Below are 17,486 nucleotides of genomic sequence, written 5' to 3' on the forward strand. Positions count from 1 at the left end.
CTACTGCACACTCGTGCCTCCATTGTTATTGTACTTCCACAATGTTCTTGAATTTCAAATACCACTTCAAAATGGTCTTGTGCTCCTCCAGTGACAACTCACGCTTCTGCCATTTTCTCTGACTGTCCTGCCTGTTGCATGGTGATGCTAGCATTTATTTGATAAAGGCCATCTTTTGAGCAAATGTCATACTACACATTGCTACCATAATTCAATTCAACTTTGAAGAGTAATACATAGATAACATCTCTTAAAATGTGTATACACTTTTTGGCACCCCTGGTATATTAAAAACTATATTAAAGGATAGAAAAGAAACATTCATTCCAAAGCTTAACCCTTCTTACTACTCAACCTTACGTTCTGTTGGTAGTAAAAACTACTCTGTGACACTGACCTATACAGACATACAAAAGAACATAGGAACAAAAGGAGGAATACATTCACAGGTAAAAGTCAGATTGGCAGAATCATGGTCAATGGAGAACAGGATAATTTATCAATTCATTTGTTCATTGTGCCATTCATTAACTCATTCCAATTGTACTGAGTGTTTACTATGTGCCATGACCTAGCTAATCATAATGAAATAAATCATAATATAAAAAAATAAGCTTGAAATAACAGTATTTTCCAATCAATATTTAAAAGGAAATGTGAACGAATCACAGAAACAAATGTTAAGAGCTAAACCAATAGGCTGGGCATGGTGGCTCATGACTGTAATCCTAGCACTCTGGCAGGCCGAGGCAGGTGGATTGCTTGAGCTTACAAGTTCAAGACCAGCCTAAGCGAAAGTAAGACTCCATCTCTACTAAAAATAGGAAAACTGAGGCAAGAGGATCACTTGACCCTGAGTTCAAAGTTACTATGAGCTATAACTCCACAGCACTCTACCTAGGGGTGACAACTTGAGACTCTGTCTCAAAAAAAAAAAAAAAAAAGAAAGAAAGAAAGAAAAGAGCTAAACCAATAAACTTCTTCAAAGAAAATATAGAAGTAATACTTCTTGGCCTTGGGTTAAGCAAAACCTTCTCAGATATAATACCAAAAGTATAAGCAACAAAAGAAAAAATACATAAATTGGAGTACATCAAAATAAAAAACTTCTATGCTGTAAATGATAAAAAGGCAACCCACAGAATGGGGAAAAATATGTGTAAATCACATCTGATCTGTACTTGTCTAAAGAATGTATAAAGAATTCTTACAACTCAATAATACAAAGGCAAATAACACAATTTTAAAATAGGCAAAGACATTTCTCCAAAAAAGGCACACAAGTACCTATAAACAAAAACACACAAAAACATGGTCAATATCATTAGCCATTAGGGAAATGAAAAAGAAATGAGATACCACTTTATACTTACTAGGATAGCTTTCATAAAAAGAATATAACAAGGGTTGGCAAGGATGTACTGCATTTCATATATGCCACAAAGAATTTTACCAGTCTGACAGAAAGTGAGAGGATGTAATTTAGAAACCAATAAATTCATTTCACAAAATCAAGAAATCTATCTTTACTAACAACCTCAAAAGTCATACTAACTTAAAAAGGATACTAAGAGAAGGCAAGAGGTAGGAGAACAATGGGTCTAGTGCCTTCCCAACAAAAGAAAAGGGGATCTCAAGTCACTTGGCATGGGAGTTACAAATGCCCACCCTGAAGTAGAATCAACCCCTGCTTAGTTCTAGAGTGAAAGCCTCAAAAGGCTTCATTTTCCAACTGTGTAAAAGAATCTGCAAAACTAGATTTTTATATGTTAGCAACTAATTCAGAAATTTTTTAGGCCCCAAGCATGCCACCAATTTGCAATCTTTTAGGGTATAAGTTGAATAAATATACCTATGTCTGTAGTAATAATGTTTATTTGCTTCATAGTGGCAAATTTTTTTTTTTTTATTGTTGGGGATTCATTGAGGGTACAATAAGCCAGTTACACTGATTGCAACTGCTAGGCAAAGTCCCTCTTGCAATCATGTCTTGCCCCCATAACATAGTGGCAAATTAACAACCAACTTTAAGATTCCTAGGAAGATTAGATGGGTTTTCCACACTGATTTGGCATGCAGTGATACTCACGCCCTCTAGCAGTGGAACAGGAGGACTACATGCTCCCATCAGAGTCTGCTGTAGAAACTCATCCCAGTTAGACACTTTATCCCTGATACCTAGATGAGGAAATAAATGACTGATTACTCACGTTAGCTGCAGAACACAGACACTTTATCCCTGATATCTAGATGAGGAAATAAATGACTGATTACTCATGTTAGGCGCAGAACACTGAGAAACTAGTGAATTATTACATTTTAAGATATAATAATCTAACATATCACTTCTTGAGAAATTAAAAAGACAAAACAAAAAACAAAAATCCTTCTGTAGATAGAGCTACATTCTGGTTAAGTTTAATAAGAGGTGCATACAAAACAAAGAAAAGAGCGGCAACCTCCTTTTACTATCAATTTATCCAAAAGGTGTCCACATTATTGTTTATTATGGCAAAACATCAAACATACATAAAGTAGAGAAAATGTCATAATGAATGCTCAGGTACTCTAGCATCAAAAACTGTCACCTCACAGCAATATGTTTCATCTACAACAGGAGTTAGCAAACAAAAACCTGTGTGCTAACTCCAATCTGCTATCTATGTTTGTAACTAGATTTCAAAGTTTACTGGAATACGACTATACCCATTTGTTTATGTATTGTCTGTGGCTGCTTTTACATTACAGAAGTAGAGCTGAGCAGCTGTGACAGAAATCATATGCCCAGTAAAGCCTAACGTATTTACTACCTGGACATTTACAAATAATTTGACAACACCTTGACTATGCCCTCACACACTCCACCCCTGCCTAATTGAGGATCATTTAGAAGCCAATCCCAGAGCTGGCGAAGTATAATAATAATCCTAGCTGGTAGGATCCAAGGCAGGTAGATCACTTGAGCTCAGGAGTTTGGGACCCCATCTCAAAAGGGAAAAGATTAGCCAGGAGGCATTGTACCAGGTGCCTGAAGTCCCACCTCCTTGGGAGGCTGAGGCAGGAAGACTGCTTGAGCCTGGAGTTTGAGGTTGCCATGAACTAGGCTGACACCATGACACTCTCACCTGGGCAACAGAGTGAGACTCTGTCTCAAAAAAAAAAAAGAAGAAGAAGAAGCCAATCCCAGATATCATATAATTTCATCCATATATATTTCAGTTTTTTTTTTTTTGAGACAGAGTCTCACTTTGTCACCCTTGGTAAAGTACTGTGGCATCATAGCTCACAGCAACCTCAAACTTTTGGGTTCAAGTGATTCTCATGCCTCAGGCTCCGGACAAGCTGGGACTACAGGCACCCACCACAACGTCTAGTTGTTTTTAGACACGGGGTGTCACTCTAGCTCAGGCTGGTCTGGTACTCCTGAACTCACCCTCTGCCCACCTCAGCCTCCCAGAGTGCTAGGATTATGGGTGTGAGCCACCATGCCCGGCCTATTTCAGTATGTATTTTTTAAAAAGTAACTTTTTACATAGCCACTAAACACCATCACAACTTAGAGAAATTAACAATCATTCTTAAATATCAAATACACAGTCTATGTTCAAATTTCCCCAACTGTCTTACAAATGGTTTTTTCAAATTATTTGATCAAATCAGAATACAAATAAGATCTACACATTGTAAATGGTCTATAGTATCACCTAAATTTCTTTTAATTTGTAGGTTCCTTCTACTTCCTCCCTTCTTCTAAGTCTCTCTCTTTTATTACAGCATATTTATCAAGAGACTCAGCCTTTGTCTTATACAGAGTTATTCAGAGTCTGGTTTCATTGATTGCCTCCTTCTGGTGACTCAACTGTTCTACTATCCCCTATATTTTCCATAAATCAGTACTCAGAGCCAGAGGCTTGATAAATTTGGCAGCAGGAGAGGAGGGAGCAGTAATGAGGCAAGAGTGGAATTATAGCCTCCCATCAATAGGCACATTCTGTCTGGCTGCCTCCTTTTGTAACATTAGCAGCTTTTACTTATTTATTTATTTATTTACTTACTTATTTTTAGACAGTTTCATTCTGTCACCCTGGGTGCTGTGGCATCATTATAGCTCACAACCTCCAGAGCTCAAGCGATCCTCTTGCTTCAGCTTCCCCAGTAGATGGGACTACAGGCACCTCATGATGCCTGGTTAGTTTTCTATTTTTAGTAGGGATGAGGTCTTGCTCTTGCTTAGGCTGGTCTCAAACTCCTGAGCTCAGGCAATCCACCTGCCTTGGCCTCTCAAAGTGCTAGGATTGCAGGCGTGAGGCACCACTCTTGGCCATATTAGCAGCTTTTAATGGTCACCACATAGATGGATTGATTCATTAGAGGCCATCAATTATTAGATTGCTCTGAGGTATATAGTTCACCAAAAAAAAAAAAAAAAGACAAAACCTATGCTTGATTATCTTTATTCTTTCCCCATATTTACTAGTCTTGAAAATCATGAATTAGTTCCCTGGCATCCTCCAAAGGTGACTGACCAGTAAGGGTTCTGTTTTGAAATTTCACTATAAAGCCATAGATTAAAATACATTTCAAGCAAGCCATTACAGCTATTATCCTTTTTTTTTTTTCTGACACAGTCTTACTCTGTCACCGTAGGTAGAGTGCCAGTGTCATAGCTCACAGCAAGCTCAAACTCCTGAGCTCAAGCGATCCACCGCCTTAGCCTCCCAGAGTGTGAGGATTACAGGCATGAGCCACTGTGCCTGGCCCACTATCGTCCTTATTGACAAACATCCCATCTTTAACCAGAGTCTATTCAGGTTGGCTCCTGGCCTTTTTGTCACGTACTAGTAAGCAAGTGGTCATTGGTATCTTTTTCGCTTTTTGGTATTACACAATGTTCTAGGCTCATGTTTTACATTTCCTGCCCAAGTCCAGGAATCAGCTACTTCTCCAAGGAGTCCCAATTTAAAAAACGGTACTTAGAGATCATAACTGGGGTGCTGGAAGGGCTCATGCTACTGGGTTAGCATTTCTAAGCCTTTTCAGCATCCAGAACTAACAAATTTCTTCTTGCTCTTCTTCCTTCCCTCTTTCTTCTCCTTCCTCTTCCTTTCTCCCTCCTGATCTCCCTCCTTTTCTTTCTTCTTCTTAAGATAAATTACATTAAGAAACTTCCAATACAAATTCAAAAAGATAGCGCTTTTTACTTACCTCATCTTTCTAAGTTCTATTTCCTTTCTATCATGCTGAAAAACCTAATTCCCAATTTTACACATAATTTTAACTTGCTTTACCCATAATACACAAATAACTATTTCAAAGTAACAAGATCGGCCTAATCATCAATAATATGATTACTGAAAACAGCTCAAGATTGTTTTATTATTCTTTTAGAGACATGGTCTTGCTTTGTCACCCAGGGTGGTGTACGGTGGCCCAGTTATAGTTCACTGTAACTTCCAACTCTTGGTCTCAAGTGATCCTCTTGCCTCGGACTCCAGGTAAATGAGACTACAGAAGTGTACCATCACACCCAGGTAATTTTTCTTTTTTTAAAGATGGAGTTATCTCTATTTTGCCCAGGCAATCTTCCCTGGTCTTAAGCAATCTTCCCACCTTGGTTTCTCAAACTTCTGGTATTACATGCATGAGCCACTACAGCCAGTCAGTATTTTTTCTTGAATTTTTTTTTTGTTGTTGTACCTACAGTATATCCCTAGTATACACTCAAATTATTGTATTTTAGTCACTGAGATAAATAGTTCTCTGTGTGGTCATCCCACAAGCTCCATACATAGTTTAGATTTCTTTGATTCTGCTTTTGCTTTTTAGGAATTGCTTGAAAACATTTCAAGTTAAAGAAAACTTTATAGGCTCGGCGCCTGTGGCTCAAGCAACTAAGGCACCAGCCATATACACCTGAGCTGGCGGATTCGAATCCAGCCCGGCCTGCCAAACAACAATGACTGCTGCAACCAAAAAACAGCTAGGCATTGTGGCAGGCACCTGTAGTCCCAGCTACTTGGGAGGCAGAGATAGGAGAATCTAGGAGAATCGCTTGAACCCAGGAGTTGGAGGTTGCTATGAGCTGTGATGCAACAGCACTTTGCCCAGGGCAACAGCTTGAGGCTCTGTCTCAAAAAAAAAAAAAAACAATGAATCCCCAACAATAAAAAAAAAAAAAGAAAGAAAGAAAGAAAACTTTATAGTTATTATTAAACATTTACAAGGTTCAAAAGCTGAGTCTACCAAAAGTTCACATACACACACATTCGTATACCAATTCTGTACACATTTTTCTTTTTTTTCATATAACAATACACCCCAGAAACCACTCTTTCATTATATGTAGGTAGTCTGTCTTTATTTTTACTGCTGATTGTAGCTGCTATCATTAAAGAGTCCTTCTTTGTCTCTTATAATGCCTTCTGATTTGAATTCCAACTCTGTCAGATATTAAGACTGAGGCTGCTGGTTTCTTTTCTATTTGTATTTGTCTATCTTTGTCCAGTCTTCTATTTTTATTCTTTCAGAATTTCTCTGTTTAGATATGTCTCGTGTACATGGGACAATAGTGAACTTTGATTTGTAAGCCAGTCTGAATTTATTATTCTTTTACCACTAAAGGAAAAGTAAAGTAAAGCCTATTAACATTTATTGACATTATCAGTATGCATAGCATCAATTCTGTCATATTATTACATGTTATATAAATTATATAAATAAAAAATAGCTGAGCATTGTGGTGGGTGCCTGTAGTCCCAGCTACTTGGGAGGCTGAGGCAGGAGTAACACTTCAGACCAGGAGTTTGAGGTTGCTGTGAGCTATAATGATGCCACGGCACTCTACCCAGGGCAACAGAGTGAGACTTTGTTAAAAAAGAAAAAGAACCACTATTTTTGCTAACCATTGGAGTAATAATTTTTTCAAATAAAACTTATCAATGGATGCTATAAATAGTGAGTAAAAGCTTAAAAATAATGGGATATTTTCATACTCTCCAAGGAATACTTTTACAATGGAAAAACCTGGCATATACCAATCTAATAAAGTGATGGAAGACCATATCACCAGGAACAGGACAAATCAACAGCATATATATTGTATATCCTGATATAACATACTAGAAGGACACCGCTTCTGCATTTTTTCTACCAAAAGGGGACAAACTGAATCTAAGGGAACATCAGACAAACCCATATTGTGGGAAATTCCCCAGAATAAGTAGCCTGTACTCTTCAAAAATGTTGAGACCAAAAAAGGCAATCAAAGAAAATTAAAGAGACATAACTAGTTACACTGTGATCCCAGACTGGATCCTGGACAAGGAAAAGAAATAGGGCACAGTGACTATTATTAGGACAAGGACATAATGAATGCTGGATAAAGTGGCCTGTATCTTTCAAAATGTCAAAATCATAAAAGAAAAAGAAAACCTAAGGAACTTTTCTAGATTACAAGAAAAGAAACTTACAAGATGTGGCAACTGAATATAACACATGATCTGGGATTTTCTTCTATTAAAAAACAGTTACTGGAAAAATTGGTGCAAACTGAATAAGATTTATAGATTAAAAAATATTGCATATCAAAGATACTTTCTGGATATTGGTACTCATGACTGCGTTGCTTATAGAAATACATTAAAGTATTTATGAGTAAATGGGCATCATGTCTAAAACTGTCAAGTGGTTCATTAAAAGAGCATATTTGGGGGGAAGAGAAGATAATTCAAATGTAACAAAATGTCAACAATTTGGAAAACCTGGCAAAACATTTACAAGAATGTTCCACACTATTCTTGTAATTTTTCTGTACGTATGAAATTATATCAAAATAAGAAGTTAAAAGAAAAATAAAAAAGTCTGGTATTTTCTGAAATCTGTAGTCTCTCTTACCTTTCCCCATCTTTATCTCACCCTTCTCTTTCTTTTACCTTTATTGTCTCTCCCCTGCTTAATTTGGATTCTACTCCAAGTTGGGCTCCTTCCTGGAATGGAGCTTCAGTTGGCTCATTTTAAGAGTTCATAATTCCCAGATTGCTTGGAGGTAATAGGAGAGAGGACAATAAAAACAGAAAGAGAATCAACAGCACATCAACCTGACCTGATATACTTAAAAACGACCAGACCTATGAGTCTCAAACTCAGAGAACTTCAGTCTTAAAGGATGATAAGCTACTGTGTTTCACACGAGCATCATAGAGACTTCATGGAGTACAGAAGATAATTTTAAAAGATAAGGGAGATGGTGCATTGTTCCTGATAAGTATTTTCATTCAAAATGTTAACCTAGAAAAGTTGGATAAGCCTATGTGCTTGGGAAACTGAAAACTTCAAAGATGTGGACAATCCTAATTTTCTTATCATGTCTTGATAGGAAATATTTTATTACCTTCTGGGGCTTCAAAGGTCTTCTTATTCTGTTCACACCACCCAATAGGGTAAAGATCAGCCTTTCGAATGTCACACCAGAAATCTGCTCTCCGGTCATCCCCATATCCATCATAGCGAAGAAGGAGTAACTGCTCACAGGTAGTAATTATGGTGGCAACCCAGTAGGTTTCAGGATCTGTTCTCACAGCCACTTCCAGCTTCATCCCAGGAGCAAATCCATTTTGCAAACGTATGTCCACCTAAACAGGAAAATATGATTAAGCACCAGATAGGTATCTTAAATGAATTTCTCATTCTTTTTTTTTTTGAAACAGTCTCACTATGTTGCCCTGGGTAGAGTGCTGTAGCATCACAGCTCACAGCAACCTCAAACTCTTGGGCTTAAGCAATTCTCTTGCCTCAGCCTCCCAAGTAGCTGGGACTACAGGTACCAGCCACAATGCCCAGCTATGTTTTTGCTGCAGTTGTCATTATTGTTTAGCTGGCCCAGACTGGGTTTGAACCCACCAGCCTGGGTGTGTGTGGCCAGGGCTTTACTCACTGAGCACAGGCGCTGCCCTTCTCATTCTTTTTTAAGACTTAAAATTCTGAAGTACTAAATGTAATAATATCTTCTCAAGAGAAACCTGAGAAATTCCAATTCTAACTAATAGGAGTGATCAAAGAAAACAAAGGAATTACAGTGCTGCTATGTCCTTTCTGATAACAAAGGAACTCAATATTTTCACCAAAGAAGCCTAATTATGATTACAGAAAATGTTTTCTATTTAAGTATATAAATTACTAAATAGTCACTATGTTAGCATCCTTCAGCACATCATTTTCAACAGTGATTTCTGCATGACTCAATAGAAAAGTTACGATGCTAGAAAAGGGAAAAGACAAAAATAAGCTGTAATCGTTATAAATAAATATAATATCTGCTATACACTGGGAGCCATATTTCCCAATTTCCCTAAAATGGTCTACGTTTCCATCAGTTACCCTTGAATAATAATTGATACTTTCCTATGTTTCTCTCTCAGAAGTGTTCTAATTTAGATAAAGAATTATATAGTCACCAAAGTACAGGTTAGCAAGTCTGGAACTACTTTATGTGTATACTAAGATTAAGTAAATAACTATGTGGTTGATAATAAAAGGCAGGCTTCTCTCTGTGGGAAAAAGAAGTTACAAATAAGGAAAAGGGAAGACTAGAATGAACCCTGTAGTGGTGGCTTGGAATCAGAAGTTCCTGAATGAGGACATGATGACTGACAGGATGAAAGATAGATGAATGGGTGATTAAACAAATAGAATGATAATCAGAGGCAGAAAAAAGTACAGTCGCACATGTATGTGTTTACACATAGATACACATGTTTCCTACCTCTGTGAAATGACCGTATTGAATAATGATATCCAGTAGCAATAAGCAAATTTAGAGTCTAAATTTTAATTTCTAAATACCATCTTCCAATAAAAAAGAACAAGGGCTTCATGGAACAATGACTTATTCCAATTCTAGGGTAGGGAAAATACAATAAGAGCCTGCAATAATCTTGTGATGCCAGAAAAGTAAGGAAATGATCAAAAAATGAAGGGGCGGAAGACAACCAGAAGATCTCCCAATGGCCACATCTGGGACAGTTTCAGAGTAAGAGATTATAACTCATACATTTAAACAAATATCCACGAGTCCATACTGATATAAATAAACAGGGAAGATGACACAGATCTTCCTCACAGTAGAAAATCAATTAATAAATATGGAAAAAGTGATAGACATGGACAATCACCATTAGACAAACATCACAGAAATAAACACTGCAGGCAAGAATCATTGGTATATGCTAAAATACTATAATCAGGAGCAGTTTATTTGCATAACTTCAAAGGTTCTCCTGGTATGCTTCTTATTAATTGTAAAGGGGAAACAGTAATACTACAGTGAAGAAACTTCTTTCTCCTTTTAGTCACTATCCTCTTCTACTCCTGAAAGGTAACCACTAGCCTGGTTCAATACTGCCTATGTTTTGACACTACATTAATGAAATATTAATACAGCATAAATTCTCTTCTTAAGTGGGGCTTGTCTTGCTGAACACTGCTTATGTATTATATAAACATTGGAATCAGCTTGTCAATTTCTGCCTAAAATTTTTGTGGAATTTAATTTGGTTACATTAAATATACAGAATTATTTAGGAAGAGCTAACATCTTTATAATAGTGACTCTCTCATTACATGAACAAGATAAAGCCCTTAATTTACATAGGTCTTTATGGGAGGCAGACAGGTCTTTAGCTTGCACCAATGATTTCGAGTTTCATTACAAATTTTTCTCACATTTAATCCCAGAAATTTGATGGGATTAAATGATGTTACTATATTTTCATTTAGTGCAATAATTTTTTTCTTGAAATTTCTTCCTTGACCCATGTGTTATTTAGAAGTGTGATGTTTGATTTTCCTGCTATCTTTCTGTTACTAGTTTCTAGTTTAATTCCATTGAGGTCTGAGAGCAGGTAATGCATAATTCCTACTCTTCTAAATTTGTTAAGATGTATTTTATGGCCCAGAATGTATTTTATCTTTGTGAATGCTCCGTGTAAGCTTGAGAAGAAATGTGTTTCCTATGTTGCTGGATGAAGCAGTCTACAGATGTCCAGCATACTCGGTTCATCGATGGTGTTACTGAGCTCAGCTCTGTCCCGATTTTCTGCCGCTAGATCTGCCCATTTCTGATAACGGGGCACTGAATTCTCCAACTTAATAACTAGACTCATCTGCTTCTCATTGTAGTTCAGTGAGTTTCTGCCTCGTGTATTCAGTTGCTCTGTTATTAGATGCATACACGTTAAGGACTGTTACATCTTCTTGGAAAACTGACCTCTTTATTATTATGTAATGTCCTTTTTTATCCCCGGTAACTTTCCTTGTTTTGAAGTCAGTGCTGGCCTAATCAATATAACTAGCTATTCCATCTTTCTTTTGATTAGTGTTAGCATGATATATCTCTCTAAATACATTTACTTCTTTCTCTATTTACATTTGCATTCAAGGTGACCAACTCGTACACAACACACACTTGCACCCAGTTTTTTGATCCAATCTGACAATCTCTGTCTTTTCAATGGTGCGTTTATTTTATTTTTTTATTTTTTTCAGACAGAGTTTCACTCAAGCTAGGGTGCTATGGTGTCAGCCTAGCTCACGCCAACTTCAAACTCCTGGGTTCAAGTGATCCTCTTGCCTCAGCCTCCCGAGTAGCTGGGACTACAGGCATCTGCCACAATGCCCAGCTAATTTTTCTATTTTTAATAGAGCTAGGGTCTCGCTTTTGCTCAGGCTGATCTTGAACTCCTAAGTTCAAGGGATCCTTCCACCTTGGCCTCCCAGAGTGCCAGTATCATAGGTGCGAGCAACTGTGCCCAGCCTAAATGGTACATTTAGACAACTGACATTCAATATTTTAATTACTATCTACCATATATTTTATCCAACTGTTTTTAATTTACTGCCTCATTCCTTGTTCCTGTTTTAGCCTTCTACTCTTTTTCTGGCTTCTGAGATTTTAAGTGGGCATTTTATATGATTCCATTTTGTCTTCTTTCTTAGTATATCATTTATATTTCTTTTTTTTTTTTTTTACTATTTTTAGTGATTTCCCTAGAGTTTCCAATATACATTTAAACTAGTCAAAGTCCACTTTGAAATAACACTATACCACTTCACAGGTAGTGTGAATACCTTAGAATAACAAAATAATTCTAACTAGCCCCCCCAACACGTGTAGCATTACAACCATTCATTAGATTTATACCTAAGAATATATTAATTACGTAAGCATATATGATTGAACATATTGTTGCTGTTATTTCGAACAAACTGATTTTATAGTTCAATAAAAAATAAGAAAAATTAAAGATTTTATTTTATCCTTTTAATTTCTTCTCTAACATGCTTTCCTTTTCCCCTTTTTCCTTCCTCAGAAACTATATGAGCAAGAGAATAGTATGATATACTTAAAGCATTGAAAGCAAAAAGCCACCAATTCAGAAATTCTGTGTCACCCAAAATTATCCTTAAAAACTGAAGGAGAGGCCAGGCATGGTAACTTAGGCCTATAATCCAAGCACTCTGGGAGGCCAAGGCAAGAGGACTGTTTGGGGCCAGGAGGTCCAGATCCCATAATAGTGCATACATAGAGTCCCAGCCACTAGGGAGGCTTGAGGCAGGAGAATCACTTGAGCCCAGGAGTTTGAGGTTGCAATGAGCTATGATCACGCCACTGCACTCCAGCCTGGGAAACGGAGCGAGCCTCTGTCTCCACAAAAAAGAAAAATATAAAGTGAAGGAGACTAAAAATGTCCTCAGACAAACAAAAAGTAAGAGATTTTTGTCACTAGTAGACCTGCCTTGCAAGAAATATTAAAAGAAATTCTTTAGAAAGAAGGAAAAAGATAAAGGTCAGAAAACTCAGATCTACATAAAGAAAGAGCACTAGAGAAAGAATAAAAGAAGGATGAAAGGATGAAAAAGTCTTTAGCTGGCCTTAAACTCCTGGGCTCAGGTGAACCTCTCAACCCCCTTAGTAGGTGGGACTACAAGCCCATGCCACTGTGCCTAGCTCATTTTCTATTCTTTTTTTTTTTAAGACACAGTCTCACTTTGTCACCCTCAGTAGAGTGCTGTGGCATCACAGATCACAGCAACTTCACTCTTGGGCTTAAGCAATTCTCTTGCCTCAGCCTCCCAAATAGCTGGGACTACAGGTTTCCACCACAATGCCTGGCTATTTTCTTGTTGAAGTTGTCATTGTTGTTAAGCTGGCCCAGACCAGGTTCAAACCTGCCAGCCTGGGTGCACGTGGCTGGAGCCGTAACCACTGTGCTGTGGGCACTGAGACAATTTTTGCCTTTTTTTTTTTTTTAAACATAGCCTTCCCGGCATTTTCTTAGTTATTGTAATTTTTGCTATTCTTAATTGAACTTTCAGATGATAGTGTATTCAAAATAATAACAATAAAGTATATGGTGATTATGTCTTATGACAATTATGGGCTTATAAGTTAATAAATGATAGCAATGTTATAAGGGAGATAAGTGAGGAACCGGAAATACGTTCATACAAGGTATTTGTACTACCGGTCAAGTGATACAGTGTCACTTGAAAGAGGACTTGGATTAGTTGTAAATGTATATTGTACACTTAAAGGAGATCACTAAAAAGAATTTTTTGAACAAGCAGAATAATATGCTAAGAGCATTGTGCTGAGTAAAATAAAACAGAAAAAAAAAAGGAGGAATATTGTACCATTCCACTTAGGTAAGGTACGCATAAAGTAGAACAGCAGTTACCAGGGGCTGGGGGAAGAAGGAAATGAACTTTTTGCTTAATGTATACAGTTTCTATCTAAATGATGGGAAAAGTTTTGCTGGTAGTTGTATAACACTGTCGATGTACTTAGTGCCATTGACCAATATACTTACAATTAAAAGGGTAAATTTTATGCATATTTTAAAATAATAATTTTTTTAATTTAGTGGTTGCAGAAGGGATTTCTTTTTTTTTTTTTTTTAATTAAATCACAGCTGTGTACATTAATGAGATCATGGGGCACCATACACTGGGTTTATAGACTGTTTGACACATTTTCATCACACTGGTTAACATAGCCTTCCTGGCATTTTCTTAGTCATTGTGTTAAGACATTTACATTCTACATTTACTAAGTTTCACATGTACCCTTGTAAGATGCACCGCAGGTGTAATCCTTCCCTCCGCCCACCTCCCCCCTCCCTCCCCTCTCTTTCCCCCTTCCCCCTATTCTTTGGTTATGATTGGGTTATAGCTTTCATGTGAAAGCCATAAATTAGTTTCATAGTAGGGCTGAGTATATTGGATACTTTTTCTTCCATTCTTGAGATACTTTGCTAAGAAGAATATGTTCCAGCTCCATCCATGTAAACATGAAAGAGGTAAAGTCTCCATCTTTCTTTAAGGCTGCATAATATTCCATGGTGTACATATACCACCATTTATTAATCCATTCGTGGATCGATGGGCACTTGGGCTTTTTCCATGACTTAACAATTATGAATTGGGCTGCAATAAACATTCTGGGACAAATATCTTCATTATGATGTGATTTTTGGTCTTGCAGAAGGGATTTCAATATATATCTTTCAGGTAGTCTACTCACCAATAATATTTTACCATTTCATGTGCTTTTTAAAGATCTTACAACCACATATGCTCAAATCCTCCCTGCCATCATATGTGCTATTATAGTTACATATGCTATAAATACACAATAAATTTCTACCATTTTTTGCTTCTAAAGTTATCTTTTAGAGACATTAAAATTAAGAAAAAATGAACTTTATATCTACCTACATTTATGCCATTTTTGGGGGGTATTTATACCATTTTTATCATTCTTTATTTCTTTGTATAGAATCAAGTTTCTGTCTAATACCACATTTCTTCTGATTATCACCTTCCTCGTTTTTTGTAGTACAGGTCTCCTGATAATAAATTTTCTTAATTTTTATTTGGATTAGTTGTAAATGTATATTGTACACTTAAAGGAGATCACTAAAAATAATTTTTTGAACAAGCAGAATAATATGCTAAGAGCACTGTGCTCTTAAAAAAAAAATCTGTTTTCCTTTACTTTCAGATTAATTTTTTTAAGCAGATTAAATTTTGGCTGGATGTAGAATCTGGGTTGACAGGCTTTTCCTTTCAAAATCTTAGAGCTCTTACCCTGATGTCTACTGGGTTGCATTTTTTCTGAAAAGAATTTTCCTCTAGTTATTATCTTTGTTCTTTTGTCTGTAAAGTGACTTTTTCTCTAACTGCCTTCAAGATTTTCTCTTTAGTTTTCAGTAGTTTGAATCTGATGTGTGTGAGTGAGTTTTGTTTATTTGTTTAGTATTTATTCTGTTTGCATTTTCTGAGCTTCTTGGATCTGTGGTGTGGTATCTTTCTTTCCTTTGGAAAATTACCTGTCATCATCTTGTCAAATACTTTTTCCTCATTCTCTCTTTCCTTCTGAGATTCCAATTACAAATACATTAGTCTTTTTTTTTTTTCTCTTTCTGTTTCTGGCTGGGGCTGGGTTTGAACCCATCACCTCCGGCATATGGGGCCAGTGCCCTACTCCTTTGAGCCACAGGCACCGCCCAATACATTAGTCTTTTTGATATTATCCAACAGCTATTGGTTGTTTCAGTCTTGTTGTTTTCCCACTCTTTTTCTTCTTTAGGTTTCAATCTGGGCAATTTCTATTGATCTGTCCTCAAATTCACTGATCCTTTCCCCAGCTGTGTCAAGTTTACTGATGAGCCTGTCAAAGGTATTCATCAACTGTTATCATGTATTTCATTTTTATTATTTCCATTTCACTTTTTTCTAAGAGTTTCCATCTCTGCTGCAATTCCTTTTCTGCTCATGTATGTTCTCCACCTATTTTGCTAAAGCCTTTAACCTATTAATCAGTTATTTAAAATTCTCTGATAGTTCTAACATCTGGTCATATGAGTCTGGTTTGTCTTTGACAGTTTGCTGTTTTTCTCTTGTTCCTTTTACGGGCCTCATAATTTTCAGCTGAAAGCCAGATACCATGTATAGAACAATGGAGACCGAGGCAAATAGTATTTATGCCTGGAAAGGGGTATGTTTCTTCTTTTCTGAGGCCTTTCATTCTAGGGAGAAGTTGTTAAGCCAGTCAGGATAGGAAGGGGGCTGCATTAGGGTTTTGTTGTTGCCATGGTTATTCACAGTGCACCACAGGCTTCAAATTCCTCCAAAAACGTCTAGTAATCAGGGTGTTGGGTCATTTGCCAGAGGGTTTTTTTCAATGTCTGCTGCCTCTCCCTCAGTTTTAGGTTTTCTCTTTGTGACTATACCTCAGAGACCATCTCTCCCCACGCTTCTGTGTCCCCCACAATAGTCCACTGTTACCCAACACTTCCTAAGGTGATGGTGGGAAACAAGTAGAGAGAAGAATTCAGCCTTAATTTTCAGCTCTGTGTCCTGGGTCTCGGGGATGGGAACAGCTCAGCGATCCTACCCCTCCCTCAACTGTAGGGAATCACTAATAAAGCATGTATTCCTGTCCCTTTCCCCTCCTCAGAGGGGTTTTCTTCTTCTGTTCTACTCCCTAGGCTGCAATGGGTATTCATCTTTGCCCTGGGATTAATACAGTTTGTATTCCTTCACCTAAAAGCTAAAACATTTGTCCTACAGCATCCAGCTTAACTGCCTTTCCCATAGTGGGTACTATTCTTTCTACCAGAATGCACCATGAGGCAATCGTTGTTACTCTTTTATTCCTCCCTATAGATTGGCTTTATTATTTTTTTATTTTTTATTAAATCATAGCTGTGTACATTAATGTGATCATGGGACACCATACACTAGGTTTCATAGACGTTTGACACATTTTCATCACACTGGTTAACATAGCCTTCCTGGCATTTTCTTAGTTATTGTGCTAAGACATTTACATTCCACATTTATTAAAGTTCACATATACCTTTGTAAGATGCACCGCAGGTGTAATCTCACCAATCACCCTCCCTCTGCCCACCTACCTCCTCCCTCCCCTCCCTTTCCCCCTTCCCCCTATTCTTAGGTTGTAACTGGGTTATAGCTTTCATGTGAAAGCCATAAATTAGTTTCATAGTAGGGTTGAGTACATTGGATACTTTTTCTTCCATTCTTGAGATACTTTACTAAGAAGAATATGTTCCAGCTCCATCCATGTAAACATGAAACAGGTAAAGTCTCCATCTTTCTTTAAGGCTGCATAATATTTCATGGTGTACATATACCACAATTTATTAATCCATTAGTGGACTGATGGGCACTTGGGCTTTTTCCATGATTTAGCAATTATGAATAGGGCTGCAATAAACATTCTGGTACAAATATCTTTGTTATGATATGATTTTCGATCTTCTGGTTACATGCGTAGTAGAGGAATTACAGGATTGAATGGCAGATCTATTTTTAGATCTCTAAGTGTTCTCCATATATCTTTCCAAAAGGAATGTATTAATTTACATTCCCACCAACAGTGTAGAAGTGTTCCCTTTTCTCCA

The 17,486-nt window shown here is 37.1% G+C and overlaps 1 protein-coding gene across 9 annotated transcripts in view; it reads right to left on the bottom strand.

Moving 5' to 3' along the window:
- Positions 1 to 17,486, bottom strand: part of SFMBT1 (Scm like with four mbt domains 1) — a 154,044-nt gene that overhangs the window by 42,781 nt on the left and 93,777 nt on the right. For all 9 annotated transcript variants that reach the window (XM_053600868.1, XM_053600866.1, XM_053600862.1 and 6 more), the window contains 2 exons: positions 8,390 to 8,630; positions 2,090 to 2,178 (listed from right to left, as the gene is read on the bottom strand). In XM_053600868.1, coding sequence (XP_053456843.1) covers positions 2,090 to 2,178; positions 8,390 to 8,630 — 330 coding nt within the window. The remainder of the gene's footprint in view (positions 1 to 2,089; positions 2,179 to 8,389; positions 8,631 to 17,486) is intronic.

This window comes from Nycticebus coucang, chromosome 8 (assembly GCF_027406575.1).
Source record: "Nycticebus coucang isolate mNycCou1 chromosome 8, mNycCou1.pri, whole genome shotgun sequence".
In the NCBI taxonomy this organism is placed as follows: Eukaryota; Metazoa; Chordata; class Mammalia; order Primates; family Lorisidae; genus Nycticebus; species Nycticebus coucang.